This window comes from Pungitius pungitius, chromosome 3 (genome assembly GCF_949316345.1).
Source record: "Pungitius pungitius chromosome 3, fPunPun2.1, whole genome shotgun sequence".
Lineage (NCBI taxonomy): Eukaryota > Metazoa > Chordata > Actinopteri > Perciformes > Gasterosteidae > Pungitius > Pungitius pungitius.
This window is the reverse complement of record NC_084902.1, coordinates 16,493,263-16,516,024: the sequence shown is the minus strand read 5'-3', so window position 1 is coordinate 16,516,024 and position 22,762 is coordinate 16,493,263. Positions and strand designations below refer to the sequence as shown.

The 22,762-nt window shown below is 43.1% G+C and overlaps 1 protein-coding gene across 3 annotated transcripts in view; it reads right to left on the bottom strand.

Annotated features, from left to right (window-relative positions):
- LOC119215146 (spectrin beta chain, non-erythrocytic 4-like) overlaps positions 1-21,862 on the bottom strand; it is a 67,536-nt gene extending 45,674 nt beyond the window's left edge. For 2 of the 3 annotated variants that reach the window (XM_037467033.2, XM_037467043.2), the window contains exons 1-18: positions 21,419-21,860; positions 13,302-13,459; positions 12,878-13,029; positions 12,546-12,719; positions 9,937-10,028; positions 9,722-9,802; positions 9,488-9,603; positions 9,226-9,338; positions 8,733-8,920; positions 8,182-8,299; positions 7,825-7,983; positions 6,854-7,156; positions 6,348-6,498; positions 5,469-5,605; positions 4,616-4,765; positions 2,028-2,396; positions 1,698-1,912; positions 1,444-1,581 (exon numbers count right to left, since the gene is read on the bottom strand). In XM_037467033.2, coding sequence (XP_037322930.2) covers positions 1,444-1,581; positions 1,698-1,912; positions 2,028-2,396; positions 4,616-4,765; positions 5,469-5,605; positions 6,348-6,498; positions 6,854-7,156; positions 7,825-7,983; positions 8,182-8,299; positions 8,733-8,920; positions 9,226-9,338; positions 9,488-9,603; positions 9,722-9,802; positions 9,937-10,028; positions 12,546-12,719; positions 12,878-13,029; positions 13,302-13,446 — 2,801 coding nt within the window. In that variant the 5' untranslated portion in view covers positions 13,447-13,459; positions 21,419-21,860. Of the gene's footprint in view, positions 1-1,443; positions 1,582-1,697; positions 1,913-2,027; positions 2,397-4,615; positions 4,766-5,468; positions 5,606-6,347; positions 6,499-6,853; positions 7,157-7,824; positions 7,984-8,181; positions 8,300-8,732; positions 8,921-9,225; positions 9,339-9,487; positions 9,604-9,721; positions 9,803-9,936; positions 10,029-12,545; positions 12,720-12,877; positions 13,030-13,301; positions 13,460-21,418 lie in introns of all 3 variants that reach the window. The other variant, XM_037467053.2, reaches the window with a different exon arrangement.
- Positions 21,863-22,762: the final 900 nt, after the last annotated feature.

The window sequence follows — 22,762 nt, the reverse complement described above, 5'->3', positions numbered from 1 at the left end:
AAGCGGATAAAAAAGCAGGGTCCACCTGGTCGGATGTCGGCGTACGTAGCAGTTTGAGGGAGCGAGAGCAGCATCGTTGCATGGATAGTAATAAAATAGAAGTTTATGCCGCTAACCACAAATATTAAAACTAAAAGCTAGGGTCACTGGAGGGTCAACAGGGTCAAGGCACTGTTGTGTTGCAGATTATATTTTCAGTGCTCATTCCTTTTGGGGACCCTGAATGTTTACTACCTGGCAGAACACCTTGGACAACGAACCAATAAGAATCTTTTTCAGAATACTACAGTAGCGGCACTTAAAACAAAAAAGGAAAATGTCTGGATCCAGAGGCGCCACGACCAAGCAAATGCAAGGACACAATTATGGATATCTATAAAATGGAGATAAGGAATCAAAACTAAACTGTCTGATGTGGAAAGGAAGAGCACAAAGAAAATAAATACACAAAATCAATAAAACTATATTCTAAAATAAATCCAAGTTATGGGTGTAACTAATTTATCTTTTTCTGTTTTTGATATACAGCGGCTTTGCCAAAGTCGTTTTTGATACTTTCCTCTTTTCTGGAAAGGATCACAGTTCATTAAACAAAAAAACCCCGCAAATTAGATATGCAATCCGAGAAGTAAAGATCCAACATCCATCTATCTGCAACCACAAGTAGTTATTGGCTTATGGTTAGTACTGATCTGAAGGCAAAAAACTCTTTTTAGTTAGTTTTTAGTTCCACGCAGTGCCTGTGAGCACACACACACAGCCAGCAGCTTAATATTACAGTTGTAATGCATATTATAATGCTGCTGTCTGTAAAGGGCAGGGGTGTCAAACAAACCCCCCACGTCAGCAAGACCATCGTCTATATGTCTGATATTAGGATTTGTAACAGGTGTAATATTATATTGAAAAATATTTGAACTGGCTTTTCTACATAGCAATCAATCAAAATTCAATCAATAAAATCGGCTGAGAATTTTTTTTTGCTGTTGCATCAATGTGAGCAGCGACCTACCTTTCTGCCACATAAACGGCATATAAGAAATGTTTGACGTGTGACGTCAATATGACGTCGCCCCCCGAAAGAATGCAAGGTTAAGAAACTTCCCAATAGGCTTCACTTTTTAAAAACCGCAGATTGCAGCTTGGTCAACTTACTGGGCTTCCCTGCACTTGTTACACGTCATTAAAGTCTTCCACAAGCTGCTAGCTTGAATAGTTGATACTACTGACATTAGCCATGTTTGTTGTTTATATTCATGATGATCATTTCGGGGGCGTGGCTTTGGAGGTGGCCTGAATAGACGGGCTGTCAGTGTTGCCAACTTTCATGCTAGATTTCGAACATTTTCAAGCAAGCGCTGCTAGCTTCTGTCATTGGAAGAGTTATTGGGTAAATGTAAATGTAAGGAGTGAGTAAGTAAAAGTTAGTTTAGTTTCCCGTACCTAGAGTTGAGATGATCCTGACAACCTCTGACCTCTGTGGACGAAGGATGACCTCCATCCAGGAGCTGCTGAACTATCTGGTTAACGTCCAGGATCCTTCCCATCAGGCTGTTCATCTCCTGGTCTAGGCTCTCAAACCTACAACAAAGTGCATTGTGGGATACAAAGGACAAAGATGGTTTTCTTCAGTGACTAAAAACGTTAAGCTCTTTGATTTAAACCACCTAGCTGAGCTTCCACGTGCTGTCACTCACCTGTGTGCCACCATCTCCACGTCCTCCAGTCTCTCCGGGATCTCCATCTTGTCCAGCCACTGCTCCTTCTCGTCGATCCACAGCTCGCAGGCGTTGACCTCGCTGAACATGCGGTAGACGGCGAGGGCATCGTGAAGCCACTGCTGTCTGAGCACCGCCACCTCGGCCACCTCGGTGTAAAGCTGCTCCACCTCTCCCATGCGCACCTGCACTTCCTGCCGAAGGAGGAGGAGGGGGGGCGGGACAAAGAAGGGATAAAGGAAAGGATATTGAGGGACATACGAAGCACTCGACAGTCGACAGAAAGTGAACCATCCTTTCCCCGCTCACCTCCTGCTCACGGTACTGCAGAGGCAGCGCTCCCATATGTTTCCGCAGTGCCACCACGTGCATACGATGTTTATCAACGGCCTCGCTGACCCCCCGGTGCTTCTTCAGAAGCGACTGAGTGGAGTATTCATCGTGTCCAAAGTCTTCACTGGAAACCAGTCGGTAGGCGTCCTGCAGCCACGCCACCAGGTCGTCCGTCTCCGTGGAGAACTGGAAAAAGTTGAGTGCCTCCTGCAGGTGTCCGAGTCGCTGCGCGGCCTGGTCCTCCAGCCTCTTCCACTCGCCCTTCACCTCCATGATGCGCTCCTGGATGCCCGCCGTGCCAAAGCTCTTGTCACTCAGGATCTGCTTTCCTCGTTTCATGGTGTTCTGCGGGAGCAGGATACAATGGAGGAATTACAGGGTTGCTGATGATTATTTTAGGTGGTCTTCTAAGAAGCAGGTTCTTGAACACTGACTTTAAAACGATAAATACCTGTATACAGGTATTATGTAATATCTTTGATGGACCAAAACTTCGTCTTATATTCCCTGTCATCTCACCAAAATCTTCTAAAATATCAATAAGAGGAACAGGCACTTGACATATGTAGATAATCCAACATTACGGATGTAATAATCAACGTGTTATTATCTGCATCTGAAATAGAAGCTTCCAAATAGAGAACGTAATAAATCCATAATAAAATAAGAATAAAATTCTCTCTGGGACAATTTTGATAAAGTGGAGATTTTAGATCTTAGTATTTTAGTAAAGACAGTTTAGGCAAGATTTCCATAATTTGGCTATTTTGATGGTTTTCTGGCACAAAACAGTCTGGCACTTTTAACACTTCATTTCATCATTCACACCCATTCACACACTGATGAAAGGAGCTACCATACACAGTGCCACCTGCCAATCAGTAACTAACACTCACACACTGTAGTCCTGAAGCTGGAGCAATACTAGAGTTAAGTGTCTTGCCCAAGGACACGCGGGTTAGCCAGGCCTTGGATCAACCCACCAATCTTCTGATTGGAGGATGGCCGTGCTCCCCACTCACCCACAGTCGCCTATATTTGTCATACACCAAACTATTTATTCACTTCTATATCACTAATAGTGTTCAACACATCTCATACATAGGTGTAGGTTTTTTGATTTTTCCAATTAACTCAGACTTTTATGTATTTTACCGTCTGACTTAAAGTGGCCTGTCATTACGCAAGGCTCCTTCTACGCGTAGGATTGGCCAATTAGTGTGATTAACATCGATTCAGAGGACTGTTAGCCAACCAGGAGCAGCAGAGCAGTTTCAGGTTTGAGGTCGTGCTAAGCCATAACCTTTGAACCTCCCACCAAAGAACAAAAGCTTCTAGACGGAGTTGCCGACTCATATTACTTTTGTTTGGCCGCTAGCTAAGACTTTTCATGGCAAATTTCTACGGTAAGGGACATTTTACAACTATCTTTTGTGAAAAACATTCTCTCTTGTTGATGTGTTTTGCCTCTGGTACGCTGAGGGTTTTACTGGAGAGAAGTGAGCTGCTATTGAAACTTCAGACTGTCTTCTTTCTGCAGAGATGTCGTCTGTGTGTTAAAGCTAAAGTAGCTACGAGCTACAAATGTTTCAACTAGCTACATGATTCAATTCTCGTCATAAGAGTTATGATATTTGGTCATTCAGTTGTTGGGTGTTTTTGAGTTGAGTTGGAGGATATACAATGAATATATTTCTATAAATATGGCATGCTTATACTTGTAGCCCCGGATCTACTGTTGAATTTGATCAACATCACCATATTCTTTGAGCAATGAATTCATAGTAAGACGCCGTTAACTTTGCACTTTTCTCAAAGCAAATTTTGATCTATGGGGCTAAGGTTTTAAAAGGGATAGTTTGGATGTAATAAGGTGAATTTGGACGGGTTTCATGGGTTACTTATCCATAATCAGTTTATTATCTATAGTAGATGTGTACTGCTGTGGACAGATTTTAGATAGCACTACTGTTTTTGTAACAGTCTTTATTTTACGGACTCCTTTGACAAGGACACCTGCTGGTATATGTCTGCAGTCCATCCGTTAGTTGATTTTGTTGTGTTATTGTGTGAATTTGGTGTTTTGGCTGTTTGGTGGCTTCAAAGAGAGCTTAGATGGATATAAATGCTTCAGCTCCCCTTGGAAATTGCAGAAAGGTAAAGTGGTGAAGTGAAATATTCTAAATATAGCATCCACTTTTAGATCTAAAATGCATTTTTCTGCCCCATCTTCCATTCCCATCTTCCTCCAGTGCTGCTCCTCCTGTCTGTTTCCTCAAACTGGCGGCGTATTGACTAATATCTACTGTAGTCAGGAGGGAGGGGGGTCGTCCTTCAGCCAGAAGATCAGCAGTGAGCATGTAGTGTTAAAACGCTTTGAGTGGTTGGAAGAAAAGCAACATTTGAGGCGATGTACCATTTTGTTGATACACTGTCTGTGGATAGATACCACTAACAGTCACACTTTTTTATGTAAGTGAGCTCAAAAGTAATTTGTAAATGAATAAAATTGAACTGAAACTGTTGTGTCTTTTTCTTCCCCTCACAGAAACGTGCATCCACACCTGCAGCAGCGAGCGGTGAGCCAGCAGTTCCCCAGCCAGGGTCTTGTGTTTCTGAAGTAATTTCAGCACGCTGCTCAGGTCCTTCCCGTAACCCTGAGCTCCCAGGATGGAGCTCTTCTCCCGGATCCAGGCCTCCGACTCCTCCAGCTCCTAAGAAGAATACAAACAGAGAAAATATATATTTATAAAATATATATATATTCAATTAAAATATTAAATGGAAGAGGGAACAAAAGGCTCTAAGGAGCCTTGCAAAAATGCGGAATGGGAATCAGTCAAATGAATCAGTAATGTAATGTAATAAGTGACTGAACTGAGTGCACCAATGACTCTGCGGTCAAAGATATCTGGTATTCTCATTAAACGCTCATTAATTTGAGAATCTGTTCTAAAAGCTTACTCGCTAACACTAATAACTCGTTCATCACTTCTGTGTGAGGGACGGACAGCTTTATCAGCAGATAGAAACACATTCCCATGTGACACATGGGTGCCAAATGAAACGAGATGATGCACGTGAAGAAGTGTAAAAGATGCTTGATGAATGAAAAAAGGTTAGATTGTATCAAAAGCTTAGAGGGTAGATCCATGAACAGACAGCTTCATTTGCCTAAAAAAATGATTTTGTATTTGCAGAACTAATGGGTTTATCATATGTACCGTTTCTCCAAGCCTACCAGAAAGACAGCTGTGTTATTCATTAACATCCCATATAGGTGGAAAATAAATAAATAAATAAAAGTATGATTGCCGTGGGAGAGTTAAGTTTCCGAGAAGCCTTTCAGATCAGGATCACCGGGTCCCTAAACCTTCTGAACGCGACATGACCACGGCCACCCACACTACCTGATACCTGAAAGAAGGCCCACAGCTGTCTTGACTCCTCCAGCTCCTCTCGCCTTTTAGCTGCCAGTTGTTTCAGCTCCTCCAGACAGGTAGAGACGTGGTTGACGCGGTTACAAATCACCTGTGGGTCGCACGGCTGGTAACCTGGGAAAAGAATACAAATCAGGTTAGCGACTTTTAGAAAAAACAAAATGGATACAGCGCTTCATGCGTTACAGTAGCGTTCTCTGAGCCGGACTATGAACAAAGTGCACTGGGCAGATCACCTTACTGATATCGAGCTGTCTCAAGGTCGAATACATCTTCCAAGACTGAATGTAATCAAACCTGGTCTATTTCAGGAGACTGAGCAACAGAGAAACAACTGTTTATTACTACTTAACTGCATCTTATATTGTGCATCAAAGATTTATAAAATATCAGAGAGGTGTTGTCGTTATTGTCGATGCACCGATCGGCCTTTTTCAATCCTTAACCAATAGCTGGGCTTTTTGTATCTGCAGTTACGAGCCCCAATCTATAATAAATGATATGCAAAATAAATGCATGGATATAAATTCATTGAATAACTGCATTGAATGAAAATATTATAGCAATATATTCGTGTAAAAATATTTATAATTATAATAAAATTGAATAACTTAATAGCTTTTCTATAGTTCTGATTACATTTTTTACATTACTTTTCATTTACTTTTTCATTTTCCTGCATTCTTCAGTCAAATTAGGTCTGCCGCGTTTAGTCCCTCTGATAACTGAGATAACTCTTAAATACGGCGCCATAAATATTCTAAAAAACCTTTTGTCTTTGGAGCTGCTAAACACAGAAAACAGAATCCCGTCTGCCTGCTACCGTACGGTGTTAATACAAAGAACATTTTTATACCCTCTATAGTTGTGAATTTGAGTGCAGCGGTGTTGAGTGTCTCGACCCTCTCAGCCTGCACTGCGATGTCGGCTTCCTGCAGGCCGTGTTTCTGCAGCAGGTCGTCCACCTCTAGGAGGTGCTTTCCAAAGTCCTTGGACAGGAGCTGGACCTTAGACGGAGCAGGAGACGACAGGGAACATGAGGGATGTGAAGTCATTACGTCATCTTCCTTCTTTGACTCTCTCTGGAACCTGTCACGGTTTGGGTTCATGTCCTGTTTTATTTTGTAGTGTCATGTCTCTTGTGCCCCTGGGTTAACTTGACTTCCTGCCTTGTCCTGTCATCCCCTCTGATTGTCTGCAGTGTCAATGATTGTTTCCACCTGTGTCCAATCACCTGCACCTCCCGTGTGTGTCTCTGGTTCCTGGTGGCGTCATTGCATGACGCCTTGTTTTGTTGGAGTGATTTTCTTTTTAGATTTTGACTATCAGTCTTTTTTTGTGTACCTGTCTTTTTTTGTGTACCTGTGTGTCATCCATCCAGTCGATCATGTAGACCATGTCCTGGAAGGTCTTCTGCAGGGCCAGGTTCTTCTCCAGCCGAGTCCTCCTCCCGGCCACCAGCTCCTTCAGTAGACTCCACTGGCCCAGGATGTTCTCTTTCCGTGCTAGGATACGCCGGATGTCGTAGTATGCTTCTGTCTCCATCTCCGCTGCGAGCTCCACCACCACGCCGATGCGCTCTTCGTACGAGGCAATGTCCGCCTCGATGGCCTCATGTTTCTTCATTGCCGCCTCGACTGCTGGTAGGTCGTAGCCAAAATTGTCCTGTTGGAGAAGAAAAAAACAATTGGAAAGAAAACGGCATGAAATTCACAAAGACCGTTAGGAGACAATGAAGTGAAGGGAGACCAATTTAAAGAAGATGAATCCCTGAGTCTTTGACGACTAAAGCTAGTATTAAAACACAGGTTGATTTTCCAGGAATTCATCCGCATGGAATGATATTCTCTTGGAGGCCTACTACTGTGATTTAGACTGTCCATGTAGGAATATTTTTATCTTGCACAATTTAATATAAGTAAAACACACATGTTATATTATTATACAAGTATTTCTTTCATTTAAAAAGTTCAGGACAAAAAGCACTCAGAATACTGAGTACAATAAAAGAGCCCTTTAAGCAGAGCGTCACATAAATGTTGCAGTACTGCAGTGGAGCTCAAACATCCAAGTGAAGGGACCATGAGAAAAACACATTTTATGCAGTTCGACTGATGTCCACATAGAAAGTTTGACATTTTCATTTAGTATTAGGTCATCTGTCATCTGCAATATTCTTTGCTCCCGTTTAAAGGGGAAAATTAGTAATACATTTATTCCCAGAAGGAGAACTTGGACTGCCGATCCAAACCGCCATTTAGCAGGCTATCGTTTTCCCCCCCATGCAGTTAAACCCTTTTGCTTATCGGTTATTCAGTGTTCAGGGTTCCTACCTGCGACACAAGCCGCTGGTTCTCATTGAGCCAGGCTTGTCTCATGGTGGTTTTGTGATCGAAGCACTGAGCCAGCAGCTCCAGCTTCTCCTGACGAATCAGCTCCTTGCGCAGAGCGACGCCCCTTTCGTGTTCCGCCTTCTCTAGCCTCTCCCAGGCCTGGGCAGACCAAAAAACAACAATTAGATAGTGGTAACGCAGTAGAAAAAAAAGTTAAACAAGTCAATGTTATATGAAAACTTTGGAAACTAAATATGAAGTATTTTCTCTCAACTATTTAAGAATGATGTTTAATCAATAACATAGCTAAAACACTGGATTGTTACAAAACCAACACAGCTGCCGGATGTATAGGACCTTGTTGATGTCTGAGATGAGCTTCCCATCATGAGGCACGTAGGGTTTCTGGTTGTTGGCTCTGAGCTTGCTTTGGATGGTGAACAGAAGGACCTCGAGATTCCCCTTCTCCTGAAACCTGAGCGAGAATCAGAAGTCCACACACGTCTTTTCTTTGGACAGTCTCCTCCTGTGTACGATACGCCTAAAGCACTACAAACTTTGCTTGAGAAAAACCCAAAGGTTGAGGACAATAGAAAGCTATGTTGATGAGCTCTGGTCCATTTCCTGGGAGAGACTGACTAATTTGTTGTGTCATTTAGCTGCTGCTTATTCCGTAAAAATGTAAAAAATTATGTATTTTGTAAATGTTCTGTATATATATGAATTGAATGTATTTTTAGCTACACCAGAACACCATGTTACCCCTTGTATTTACAAGCAGTGTGCTGTCTCCAGTAAAGGCTATGCATGTATTCATATACCCATGCGTTAGTTGATATGCTCCGCAATGGATGAAAATGATCTCTTAAATATCAAGATGCCATTTGAGAATTCCCCTAGAAGCATACTTGATGGGCTTCTCGATGGTGCAGTAGGTTGTGAAGGCCAGTAGCTGCTGCTGAACTCCCGTCAGCGAGTTGGCAAACTTCTGGTTGCTGATGACCGCGATGGTCTTTTCTATCCAGTCCAGCAGGTCCGAGGCCAGGGCCTCGTAGCGGTTGACAATCTTCTCCGCCTCAACGCAGTTTTCAAGGACCTGGGTCAGTGAGACAGAAGGAGGCAGGTTGGAGGCCCATTCAGAGACATGTGTACTTCTCCGTCTCTCAAACAAATGACACACAATGTTCTACGTTCCTCCGCTATCGGTTTCTCGTCCCTCTATCCATCAGCCGGGGTGTGGTGACATCTTTGGGTAGCGTGGAGCCGTAAGAAATTTACATATTCTATCTTTAAACCCCTGCACATTTTGTTAATCTTGATTTAATTAGTAAAGACTGCTGGCCCTTTACCTACCAGTGAATATCTATGTGCCTGTATCTCCACATGTGTGCAAATTGTTACCTTGCCAACCCTCTTGCCCTCCACAATAAGAGCCTTCATCTTGGAGAAGTAGTGGTAGTAGGAGACCACATATGTGATGATGGACTTTTCGTCTGGGTTCTCTGTGTTGACATCTGAGATGTACAGAGGTTGTGGAGAAAAAAGGAGTTACGGTCTACTTCACTTCAGGTGCAGCACACGCCATTACTTTGGTGATAATGCGGATATTGCTGTATTTGGGGTTATGTCTGACTGATCAACAAAGCCAGTTGAACATTCTCACCCTCTGGGTCCAGGAGTTTGGTGAGGCCCAGGTGCTGCTCGGCGACGTTGAAGGCTTGCTGGAGGTTGTGGGTCGCATTGGACCGCGTCAGCTTGTTGAACTCTATCAGGTCAGATCTGGAGGGCCCAAGATGAATTTGACCGTTGTCGTAGCGATCCTAAAACTCGCCAAACTCGGCCCACGTCTCTTCACTCTTCATTTATGTGAAACAATAAATGAGAATAAACCACCTACCTGTGTCTGTGTATGAGGGCGTTAAAGGCGAGGCCGTCTCTCCAGCAGGTGGTGAAGTTTTGGATGTTCACCTCAGGGTACCTGCAGCGCGGAGAGATTCCTTTATCCCAACTTGAAAACCGAAACCCCCGAACGCTGACACGCCGACTCGGCGCAATAACACAATCCACAGTCGCAGCTTACAGTCTCCTGTATTGTTCTATTCTACTGCTCACCCTGCGGTCTTCATCTGGCACCAGAGCAGCAGGGCGTCCTTGGCAGAGCGAGTTTCCCTGTTGTCCTCCGTCTCTATTTTGATCACCTGGATCTGAAGAAGAGCACAGTGAAGCAGATAGTCATCTTTTTCTTTATTTACTATTGAGGACTAGGTCTACTATTGGGTTTAGCTGTATTTGTTTTGCTGTATATGGCATCAATAGTAATTCAATAGTAAATGAATAGAAGACTGAGATCGGACTGGCAACTCAAGACTGGAACCAAGAGCGGTATTCCTAAAAAGAGGATCAGAAGCAACAGACGAGAGCAGTGAGAGCGGTGGGTCTGCGGGCGAGGAAGTGAGGAGGCTTTGTAACGCCTGACGAGAGGTGACACTAACAGCCATTCAGCCAACAACATCACAGTGACATGATCGAAGATAATTGGGGACATGACACCCTGGAGTCAGCTGCTAACCACGTCGTTAGGCACAACACTGCACACACACACGCAATTCTGGGAACACACATGCAAGAAGATAATCACTAAATGCTAACACAAATAGAGACCAGACGACGTTATGAGATGATGTTAATATGAGAGAATGTCTCAGTGTGATATCGGCACAAAATGTTACTTTAGCGCATCACATCCTCTGTGATGAAAAAGCACATCGAAGTCCTTTTCCGTTTAGTCTGTATAAATAATATTAGACGTTATATACACTGGAATTTAGACCAGTGTATATAACGTCTATACAGTGTATAAAACGTCTAATTCCAAGTTGTGACCAGTGTTTTAAAAGGTTTACACTTGAATTGTAATTCCTGTTCATTTTCAAGATTTCTTTCCCGCAGTGCTGGAAATCAAGCCTAGTTGGAGCCTGATCGGCCAACTCCAAAAGCCCAGTTATGTCCGGATCAGTGCATGCCTACATAAATGGAATTATCAGTAAATCCCCAAAATATTAATAAAAAAATGAGTTGCTGTCTTAGAAGAAAACACATTGAAAGTTAAATAGTTAAGAAAGTTAAAAATACAAGCAGAATTCACACTTTAACATGATGGTCTATGACCATAAAATGTTGTTATTGATCTAACATTGACATATGAACCATTTCATGAAGACTAAATGAATAAATGCATTCAGTTTAAATATTTATCTTTATATCAGGTAAATATTCAGTAAAACTGCAGAAAGTGAGCTGGCAGTGTATTAATTAAAGCAGACACACACACACACACACACACACACACACAAGGACATTAACACATATCCAACACAATAACTGAAGTCGCTGCAAATAATAAAAGCCTGTTATTATTTGTGATTGGTGATGGTTCTGTAATGACATTAGGATTCCTTTGCCTGTCAATCCTCTTCCTCCTTTTCCTTCTCTCTCCCTCTTTCTTCACCCCTCTCCTTCTGTATCTCCTTTTCTTTCCGCCTCCATGCAGTCATTGCAGTAGTTTGGCCATACCTTCTCACTGGACAAAGCAAACTCTCACTTTTGCCACAGAAAGCAATTGAAAGTGAAAAAAATTATGACAAACAAATCCCAGGTCTGCATCCCCAGCGGAATACCAAACAACTGACAACACAATGTAATGTAGCCGGGCAAACCATAATGCAATGTTCATAATGAACACACACGCACACACACATGAACACACACGCACATGAACACCAGTCCTCTGCACTGATCTTCTTTCTCAGCGCATGCAAAATTGAATAGACCATCGACTGGTGGCTCTTGGGAGTTGGAGAACGGGACACCAGCCAAGTGCACGGCTAATGGCAGAGGAGCTATTAGCCAGCTAGCGCTTATACAGCCTTCACACTGTACGGTACAAGGTTGACTCAACAGTGTGCTGTCGCACACTGATGATGCTGCAGTTGTGAACCCCTCCCTCCCCCTCCCACACCTTGCTCGTCCGGATTGAAGCCACTGCTGATGACAGCATCCTTGTGCTTCAGTGGGTAGCAGCATGACGGTGCACTTAATGGAGATTCTCCCTTTAAAGCCATAACGTCCCTATGATGCTACTGATCAGAGCCCTCTGGCAGGCTGAACGTGAACAATCTTAAAGATTTTCATGAAATCTCACGCCGCTGATTTCTTTCAACAGTAGCCATGTAATTCCACTATAGCATTACCTCTCTGGTTTGCAATAGTGGCAGAGTCCGCCATATCAAAGCTGAATTCAAATAGATTTCGTGCAAACAAGGAACTCAAAGGAGAAAGTGTTGAGTGCTCTTCCACTGTCATTCTCAAATCAGAGCTGCATTAAAGTTGCTGCTTCAAACTGGCCGGTCTTTGTTGTGGACCAGTCACAAGAGGCAGAGGTTAGTGCTGCATGTTGATTGTTTTTTTATACCAAGGACCGGTTATAAAGATTGCAGGGAGTAACACAACAAGGATGAGCAGCCACAGTGGGCTATGGATCACCACAACTAACCACAACAACTGGTTGGTTGGTTGGGTTGCACTGCAAACAAATGGCTGATATTCTGTTGTATTTCTCAAGAAGGGTTTATCCTTTTAAACTGCACACTCAGTTACTACATCAACCACAGGGTTTTACTGAATCACCACCCTTACTGGTGTTAGGATGGGTTTGTGTATACCTGGAAGCGTAGGATGATGGTCCACATAAGGCCTAGGGTGAGGCGGTGGTTGCCATCCACAATGTCGTGGGAGCCCACATTTTCCAGGTGGACTCGCTGCTCTTTGAGGAACTGCAGGGCTTTGTCTACGTTCTCCAGGCAGTGGATCCGCATACGGCCCCGTGTAGGCCTTGGCTGGGGGGGAAATCAAAGTAATTTATTGATTATTTATTTGTTTGTTCGAAAAGGCTGCATACAGCATGCTTAAAGTTTAACACTTCACATCATGCAACAGCACAATATCATTCTTCCATGGAGTGAACAGCCGTGCACGCCTGTGTGCGTGTTCCCACCAGCAGCTCTCCACTGAGGACCTCCAGGAGTCTGGTGAGCATGTATCCATCCCTCAGGTCGTTGTAGAGGTCGGCTATGCGACAGGACACTCGGGCCAGGTGGGAGTTAACCCACTTGGTAAACGTCTTCTTCTGCACTGCATCTCGCTCGTCTAGGGAAATGAAACATTGAATGGGGAGGAGCAACGTGTTTCTCGTGATTATGCCAGTTTAGTTAAATATTCACATTATTAATAGTAGCTAATATTAGGATTAAAACCAAATGCATAATCTAATGAGATGCTGGAGCTGACACTTGATACTTCAAGCCAGATGAGTGTCGATAAAACATTGAACAGAACAAAATTTACAAATAAAACAACAAATGGTCCACAAGCCACGCCTCCATGCTGGTGAGTGTGTATGGATGTGCGTGACCTCTGACCTGCCAGGGCTCTGATGCGGGAGCACTCAAACAGCTTGGAGCTGGTGCACTCCGTCTCCCAGAATCCCGAGCTGCTTTGTCGGTTGTTGTTGTTGAGTTGGCGCTGGGCTTCCGCGTTGTCCAGGTCAGGGGAGGCATTAGCCATCGCGCCCAACGCCCTGCATCACACACACACATAAACGCATACACACAGTTAATCATATTTTCCTGGAATGGGCTCCAATGGCTACAGCTCATAGCACACCTTTAGAGCAGAAAAACATTTAATTGACAATTAAAGGTATTCTTTTATAAACAAAAAGGAAAAACATTATCTTGTTTCAGCCTCTCAAGTGGGAATATTTCATCATTGGGCTTTGGTTGGTCAGATAAAATAAGACCTTTGCAGACTTCACTGACATTTATCAGTTTATGTTAGATGAATAATCAATGAATCAAGAAAAAAGACTGAAGATTTTTTCATGCTGATTGAATTATTATGATACATATTCAAGATGTGAGGTGCTTTAGTGTCATTAAACCCCCTGATTGATCTGGAAAGGAGAAGGGGAGAGGCAGCTTGCGCTTTGTTATTAAACGGACTCCGTATAACACTTAATTAACCACAAAGGTTCACCGAAACCAATTTAGATTCACGGAGGGAGAAAATACAAAACATTTGCAGCAATATTCAATTCTAAATAAAAACATGTCATTTAGCTGACGCGTTTATCCAAAGCGACTTACATTGCATTTAAACCCATGTGTTACATTTTTCCCTGGGATGCAATTAGGGGTTAGGTGTCTTGCTCAGGGACACTTCAACATGGCACATGGAGCAGCCGGGATTCAAACCGCCAACCTTGCGGGTCCCAGCGCGTCACACTAGTTCATGTGCCATCGCCCTACATAAATACAAGCAACAACAACAACAACGACTGTCCACAATTAACATTTCCTACCCATTCATGAAAGATGCAGCATCTGTCTTTGGCATCAGAGATTTTTTTCCTTTTTTACAAAATCCTAAAATAAAATCTTTCAGAAGGTGGGAGACAATGTAAAAATGATCTGACTCATCTCTCTGACAGCTGAAAACCTGAGCATAAAAATAGCTTCTGAACTCGGTAAGAAATAGAAATGATAACAAAAAGAATTTAATAGCGTCAGTCTCACTTAAGATCAAGAGGTGACTTCTATCCTATCTATCTTAACAAAAAGCCCCGGATGTTTTCCTACGACCTCATGTAAAGCACATCCTAAAGCTAAAAGTAGCTTCTACAATAACTAACTAAAATACTAAAACAACTTCGGAACTCCTAAACACTCAAAAGGATGAATTTGATCTCATCAGCTGTGTGAATAAATGTTCAGCGAGAGCTCCCAGTTATGAAGCCACGGTGGTAGAGATCAGATTCTATATGAATATGAAACAATATGCTTTAAGATCAGAAAACTACCGCTATGGCAGATATTGTGCTAAATTTTATGCCTCTTGACAATATTTCGCTGGTTTCCTTTAAAAATAAAATCATCATATTTTATAATCTATTATTAGAATTTTATAATCGCTGTCCATATTTTTAAATGACTTCACGTCAAATACTAAAAATAGGGCTACACGATGTGAGCACATGGAGAAGACATGGATGAAGTGTGTCCTGGTGAGCGCTACAGTGTCCAAATTAGCGTCAACTAACCTGGTAAAGAGCACATATACCCACAAGACACAACCAATAACATTTGGTGGTGGTGTCTAACGCTGCTGAGTGTGTGTGTGTGTGTGTGTGTGTAGGATGGGGACATGTTTGCTTACATTGAAGTTAGAAACACATGGTTAATGACTAACTGATTCATTAGCAGAACAGGTTGAAGGCTTTCTCCTTCGTTTTCTGATTCAACCTCTTTGCTGTAAATCTCTTTGTCCATGCTCTTCACACACCCCCCTCTCTTTTTGTGGCCCCTCTCTCCCTCGCCATTGCAACAAAAGCCTAAGCTGGCTGCTGTGACCGTACTTAAACCCATGGGACAACAACGTAGCCATATCGAGTAAATGTCAGTGTGCCCCGCAAGACACAGAGAGGAGGGGGGGGGGGCCGTGCACACGCACTCAGCCGCTCTCCCTGGAATAGCAGCAAAGAATAGCAGCAAGACATCATCTGGCGATGGGGCTGATAGGGGGCCATACCAAAACCCCACACCAGTGAACCCTTCCAGAGACAGCAGTTGATTTACAGGTCCACTCGGGTAAAAATCAGTGGAATATAGAATGTGTGAGTGTCCTCTGTTCTCCTTGCCCAGATCCTCGCCTAACCTCCACCACCTGGTGTCCCTCAATCAATCACACTGCTCCAGTTTATATTTGTGTGTGTGGTTGTGTGTGCGCGTGTGTGTGTGTTATCACTGTTATTCTAATAATCAGACTCAGCTGTTGAGGAATCAGCTGGCTCCAGGCAACAGTGACAATCATACACACACACATGAATGGTCAAATACTCATGGTCATGAAGCTGACTGAGATGTCCTGGACAAAAAGAAGATAATCCTTCCATTCAGGCATGTAAAAGGTTTAAAGCCTAAAACCAAGATGGACCTGGCAACTCCACAAAGGTTCTTTTTTTCAGACTTAACAGAAGGGTATTTGCCTCCAATGGCCGAACTGTTATGTCAAGAGGCTAACTCCTATTCCTCTGTAGGAATTGGTGGAGAGATTCATTGTGTGGAAAAAGCTTGCGAAGCAGACCATAAACACACAGCGTGTCCCGTCCTGACTGCATACTGCGTAATGCTGCTGCTCTCACAGCCAGCCGATCAGTCATCACCTAAAGTCACCTGAAACCACAGAGTCGCACTGAAAGGCACGTGATGGAGGAAAGACTCTCCATGTACACTGCTCGTGAATGCAAAACTCTGAGGAAATTGTGGGATTTCCGTTGTTTTAAAATAATAGCACAGCGGTGCAATATATATATGTTTCACGTTCCAAAGAGGCGGAAGACTTCCATTGAGAAGCTCAGGAATTTTCATAGCATATAACTTTGATGTAGTTGAGAACAAGACTTTGCAAGCCCAGCTCAGCTGGACCCTGGATGCAGCTTGTTGGAAACATTGTAAACCTAAAACGTTGTGTTGTTTTTGAACGTCTTGTCATTACCGAGCATAGTGACTACTTGGTAAACTGAAGCCACGTTTATTTTAATACCAAGTTTATTTGTATAAAGTAGGCTAACCTTTTACAGCAGTGAGAGTAGGACGTAGGTATGTTCACACAAAAGTACACCATCACCGCCATTATCGTGGCTGTTGGAGTCGATTAAAAAGCGTGATTTGGGCGATTCAAAATTATATTTTCTAGATATGAGGGTATGCAGCACATTCTGTGTTTCTTTGCAGGGGTTGTAGCTAGCTATTGAATACCATCACATGCACACTACAGTAGGACTATTAAGGCCCCACAACAGACAAATCAAATACAGTTAAATTACCCTTAAATTTCCAGTTTATTCCTGTTAATTCTCATGGAAAGTTTCCAACTTTGAATATTCCCGGAATTTTGCAACCCCAGTTCCCCAGGGCGTTAAATCTGCTAAGATCCATCAATTTAGTAAACTCAGCTAATCTAAACACCAACCATCTGAAACACAAACTTAAGGTAAAGAATATCACAAACACAGGATCAGCATAAAAGATGATCTCTTGGTGCTGGAAAGGGATCCGGTTCTGGCTCTGGTCCTGACGGACTCAACGGGGTTACAGGGTTCATGTGTTTAAGTCGGCCCGGGATACAGAGTCTACTGCTCCAACACTGAAGGATCAAATGTTTAAACAGCAGCAGCCTCTCTGATCTCTGCATGGAGCTGGAAGAGGACGAATCATTGCTGTGTGTGTGTGTGTGTGTGTGTGTGTGTGTGTGTGTGTGTGTGTGTGTGTGTGTGTGTGTGTGTGTGTGTGTGTGCGTGCGTGTGTGCGTGTGTGTGTGTGTGTGTGTGTGTGTGTGTGTGTGTGTGTGTGTGTGTGTGTGTGTGTGTGTGTGTGTGTGTGTGTGTGTGTGTGTGTGTGTGTGTGTGCGTGTGTGTGTGCGTGTGTCTGTGTGTGTCTGATCTCTTGAACCGCCCACATACATTGTAAAAACCCTGGAGGAAAATCCCACACATTCATTGAAGTCAAACACCTGCCTTTTTTTTACCAACAAAAAAATAATAATGAATTTGGTGCAGAATAGGCCAGATCTTTGTTTGGAGGGAAAATAAGTAGAACCACATAAATACGTCAATTATTAAATTAATGCATCAAGAAAACTAATCAGCAAACATTTTGATCATTTTATTTATAAATAGTATCCATTTTCCGGTTCGAGGTTCTCAAATTTCAGGATTAGCAGGCGTTCATTGTCCTTATTGAAGATATTTAGATAAGTCACCTGGTAAACTGTAATTGTCTTTTTTATCTTTACAAAAAGAACAAAACAATTATTTCATTAAACAAGAAAATAATTAATCAATAATGAAACAGATGAAACAGATGATGAGGAGGACAGTCAATGTGAACAAAGAAGTTGTTATGTCCTGCCCACGCTGTTTGATGGACATGAGAGTAAAAAACATAGCAGGCACCAGAGATATATGGTATCCTATGTGTGTGTTTGTGCAGAAATCACAGTTGTTATCCTTTCTCCTCTAGACCACTCGGTGTTATTATTGCCGTCGCCGGCCGTCCCCAGCTATGCTATCGCCGTTGGTAACCACAATAAATCACCACTACAGCAGCACTGTAATGAAAGAGTCAACTCCCCCCACCCTCTCTTTTATTGTCCTTCACACCTTTTCAACAATCCTATCCCATTTCTGGCCTACACAACTAGTGTTTTGGGTTATTGACATTTGGCATAGTGCCCCCATTATTACCAAATAGTGAAAATACTTTTCAGTATCACCAGATGCCAAACATCAGGAGCCTCTTGAAACAAGCACTTAACTCTTGAATGTTTCATTGAGGTTGAAAAAAACTAGCTAAATACACACCAGATGACCTGGACTTGGACTTGGCTATGAAGAATTTAAAGAAGCACAGGGTTTCGGAAGCTTAGAAACTGATTTGTCAGTAAAATAATTTGACCTGATCAAGAAATACACGTGTCATGTTTTTTCTGACCTTGTTCTGACCTCCGGAGAGTAAACAAAAAAGAGTTGGACCAGATCCACTCTTTTGCACGGTTTAAGAATCACCAAGTTCAAGGAACTTGAAGTCGTGTTTCTTAACTCCAGAGGTCACATTTTCCTTAGTGCAGAGGAATATCAGGTGGGATTTTACAATACAGGATGTCCCTAACTGAAAAAAAACAACTTGGGACTGAAACAGGTGTTGCACAGCTACACCTAGACCGAAAGCAAGACATAGTTATCCATAAGTTATCCATTTTGTGGATTTTTTTAATAATGATGACAACTGTGTTGTAGACCCTAAGTATAAAGTAAGCCTAAGTAAAGTTTATAAGGCTGACATTAAGGGCAACATTAAGGGCAACATGAAGGTGTGGGGGTTGAGAAAAAGAGAGTGAGACAGCTGCCAGTGTTAATCAGTCAGAAGCAGCAGCTCTGTGTCACTAAAGGCTTAATGGGGACCAGACCCTCAGTGTGCGTCTTCTTTTTTACCACACACACACACCGCATGATCACACACACACACACACAATGTCATCGATATAGTGACATGTATATCACAACATCTGGGGGACATCTGGGCTGACCTCTGCTATGTGGCTGTATGTCATCAGCCTTGAAATATGTTAAGATTTTCATTGATTGATCCAAAGATTCAACATCAATCATTTTCACTTTAGGTTCACACTGAGGTTAACAAAACCAAAAGTACACCATTTCATATGGTGACAAAAACAAGATCTGTTGATCAATATGATGACTGAGATCAGAGACAATAAACAACAGGACACACAAAGTGTGACATCGTAAGTATGTGATTATTTTTACCAAAACAGACCAGTGGAACCAAATTCTGGGGTTCTGGTGAAGCGAATAGTACTAATTATAGGTAGGTTTTATTATGCTGTATGTTGTGATATTGAAAAAAAACACATATCATGATCAAGCACACTGTTTGTTCCTTCTGTGAATATGTTTTGCTGATCTGTCAACAATGAAAGGTAAGCATAAAACGGACATGTTTGAATGAAGTTTCTAGCCATCTTTTTTATTCAGTCCGACGTCATGAGCTCTCCTATGAGACCCAACCTTGAATTGAACACTTATTCCAACCCCTACCTAACTTTACCCAGAATGATCTCACTTTGCAAAAACATCTCGAACATAGATTGTTCTGACAAGGATAAACGCTCTCTCTCACTCTCCCTGTTTCACACAAATGCACCGGATGCTCTATTGTGACGTCACACGGTACGCACTTTACACACAGCACTGACTCTCTTCACCTCGGCAAAGTGAAACATCTGTGGGAAAGAGAGGGAGAGAGCGAGAGCCGACGCCCAGTACTGAGCTGGCGAGAAAGACTTCGAGTCGCACATAAAACCGTCTCCTTGTGGTCAGATAATCAGCAGCAGCAGAGGGCTTCAGTGTGCCAGAAAGGCTGAACGTCATCCAGAGACCGCAGGGTGACGACAGGAAGGGTGTCAGAATTAACTCTATCCCGTCATAGAGCTGTGCCACACACACACACACACACACACACACACACATAATACATATATACAGTAGCAATATGATGGTATTCATATCACTTTTAAGTACATGGGTTCAATGTGGGTAAAATATATTTTTTGGGGATTAGATAAATAGCGATGAAACTCAACACACCATAAAGTGTGCTAAAGGAAGTAACTTTATGTTAAACCGCTGAGCACCACGGACACACTGCACATTGCCAGCAGGTCAATTGAATAAGTTGAAGAGTGATTTTAACTTCCGTATGATACAATAGGGGCAAAAAAGACAAGTCTATTATGTACTGTAAACTATTATACAAAAAAAAGATAGAGTGTGGAGATCAAAACTCTATTTATGTGACTCAGGACAGCTGCTGTTTGCTTTTTACTGAATCAAATTAATGAGCGCAAACTTTGTTTATTCACTCACTGCCTTTAAATTGAAATGTTTGCATGTTTTAATCTTTTCAACGCGCATAGCCCCCCACCCCCCACCCCCCCACCCCTCTCCAACAATACCAAACATACACACACCTTGCACCAACACACCAAAGCTGACTCCACACCTTGTTAAACCTTGTTAAACTATGTTAAACATAGCCACTGACGGTCTCCGACGGTCTCAGTGCACAGGCTGAGGTTTTGGGTGCATTTTATTTTGCTGCAGATGAGATCGAAACTCGCACACACAGTGCTGGCAAGCTACGGTCAATCTGCTTCTCCCTGTGTAGCCTAGGCAAGCTATGCTGATGCTGCCCGCGGCTGCTGCTGTTGTTGCCCTTGTCTCACTAAAAGCGTAATAATTATCTGAATTAATTCGCCCCCCAACCCTCTATATAACACTGACACTGGGGAACAACTGACAGCAAAATGGGTAGAGAACTGTCAGGGGACATAGTGAGCCAGAGACACACTACTTTCCTGCAGGCATATGTAAGATTACTGGGGAGATGTGTTGCTTGAGAAATTGCTATTAGCATTGCATTTGTGTATATGTGTGTGTGTGCGTGTGTGTGGAGGGGGGGTTACAACTGGCATTATGCCCCAGGATCCAAACGTAACCATCTGTGATTTAAGGATATTGGTGAAAAATAACCTCGATCTAAACTGATCCGAACCACTAGGCCGCTATTCGGCTTCTTCTTGACCCATTTCTCCTTTCCAGGGACAGAAGACCAGCTCCGGCAGCAGGCATCGCAACTTTTCTTAGGCATGCATCATCTAACACACGTATGTTAGTTGAACGGAAGACGTGTGACCGCCCCCCCCCCCCCTTCTCTCTCTCTCTCTCCCCCCGCCAGATCACTGCGGTACCTTGCACCCAAATTGCAGGCCGGCGTCCCTTGAAAAAAATACACCGAACCCCACCGTGCACCTCGATTCCTCGCTCTCAAACGGGAACGATTGAAAACGACACGCGGCGGAGAACGCATTCATCCTGTCGCCTTTCTCTCGGCCTCACCTTCGTTTTTCAGTGTCAGTCTGCTTGGATCGGTTCCGTCCGTCCCTTGTGCCCAAGACGACCGTGTGTTGGCGGAATCGATGAGCGCAGCGGTTTATCGATGGACGGATCGGACGCTCCGCTTTTATGGCACCAGGGTCTTCCCTCGAATGGTCCTTATTGTTGCAAGGAAGAAGCGGCTCGTCCGGGTAATTACAGAAGCAGCGGGCCGGCGAGGAGTCTCTGCCGTGGAGATGCAGTGCCTTGGCGCATAAAAAGGGCGCTGTGTGCCTGCGGCGGCGACCGCGGGCCGGGAGATGCTGTCGGTGCTGAAGAGGCGAGCCGGTGGAGGTTGATGATGATATCCATAGAGGTCCCTGTTTCCACCTGACACTAACCTCCCTCCTCCTCCTTCTCCTCCTCCTCCTTCTCCTCCTCTCCGCTGGTGATGCTGGAGAGAAATAGCAGCGTTAGTGCGGCGAGCAGAGAGGGAGACGGCGGGGAGGTGGGGGGGGGGTTGGGGGCAAAGAGAGTGAGTCTCTATGGAGCGAGGGGCCACAGGAGGCCGCGCTTTAACGTTACTCATTGTTATTTTGAAGACGCGTTTTAAGAGCGAACCAACATATTCAATGTTAACCATCTTATGAAAACGTATGAAACCACAACAACAAATATGTTTGAATGTAACTTAAGTGTTTGTAATCAGTTTAACCCATTATTAAATGCTAGTATGACGCTAAATGTAGCGTTAGCTGAAAGATAGTGCTAGCAATCAAGTTCAAAATCCGATACAAGTTATCCCAAACTTTCAGTTCCAAACGGTTACCAAACGGCTACTGATGTTATAATGTTACATACCTCTCTCATTGCCGCATTGTGTTCAGCTTTCTGGCTAAAAAGTTAACTAACTAACTTTACCCAACTAACGTGAGTTGACTAACGTTGGCTAACGTTAAGTTAGTTAGCTAACTAGTAACACCAGTTCAATAGAGTAAACCGGAAGTTTAAAGTCCAAACTAACACGTTTTGTGTTCCATGAAGAAGAAGTGGGCGGGGCACCGATTGACAATCAATTTTCAGAGCAATAGCAAAAGTTTGCATAAATGTAGTAAAATATAATATACAAAGTCCACTTAATACCTTAAATGTAATATCTCCTTAAAGGTTGCATTCCCTTATTACCAAGAAAGAAAATACAGATGCCACTCACCTTCAGTTTAATTACAGCGCACATCATCCATATTCGCTTCATACAGGTTAAACATCACAGACAAGACAGCTGTCCAGAAATCCAACTAAAACTTTCTTGTCCTGGTTATCAGATTACATCACAACAAACAAACAGTTTTTTTATATTTTATCATA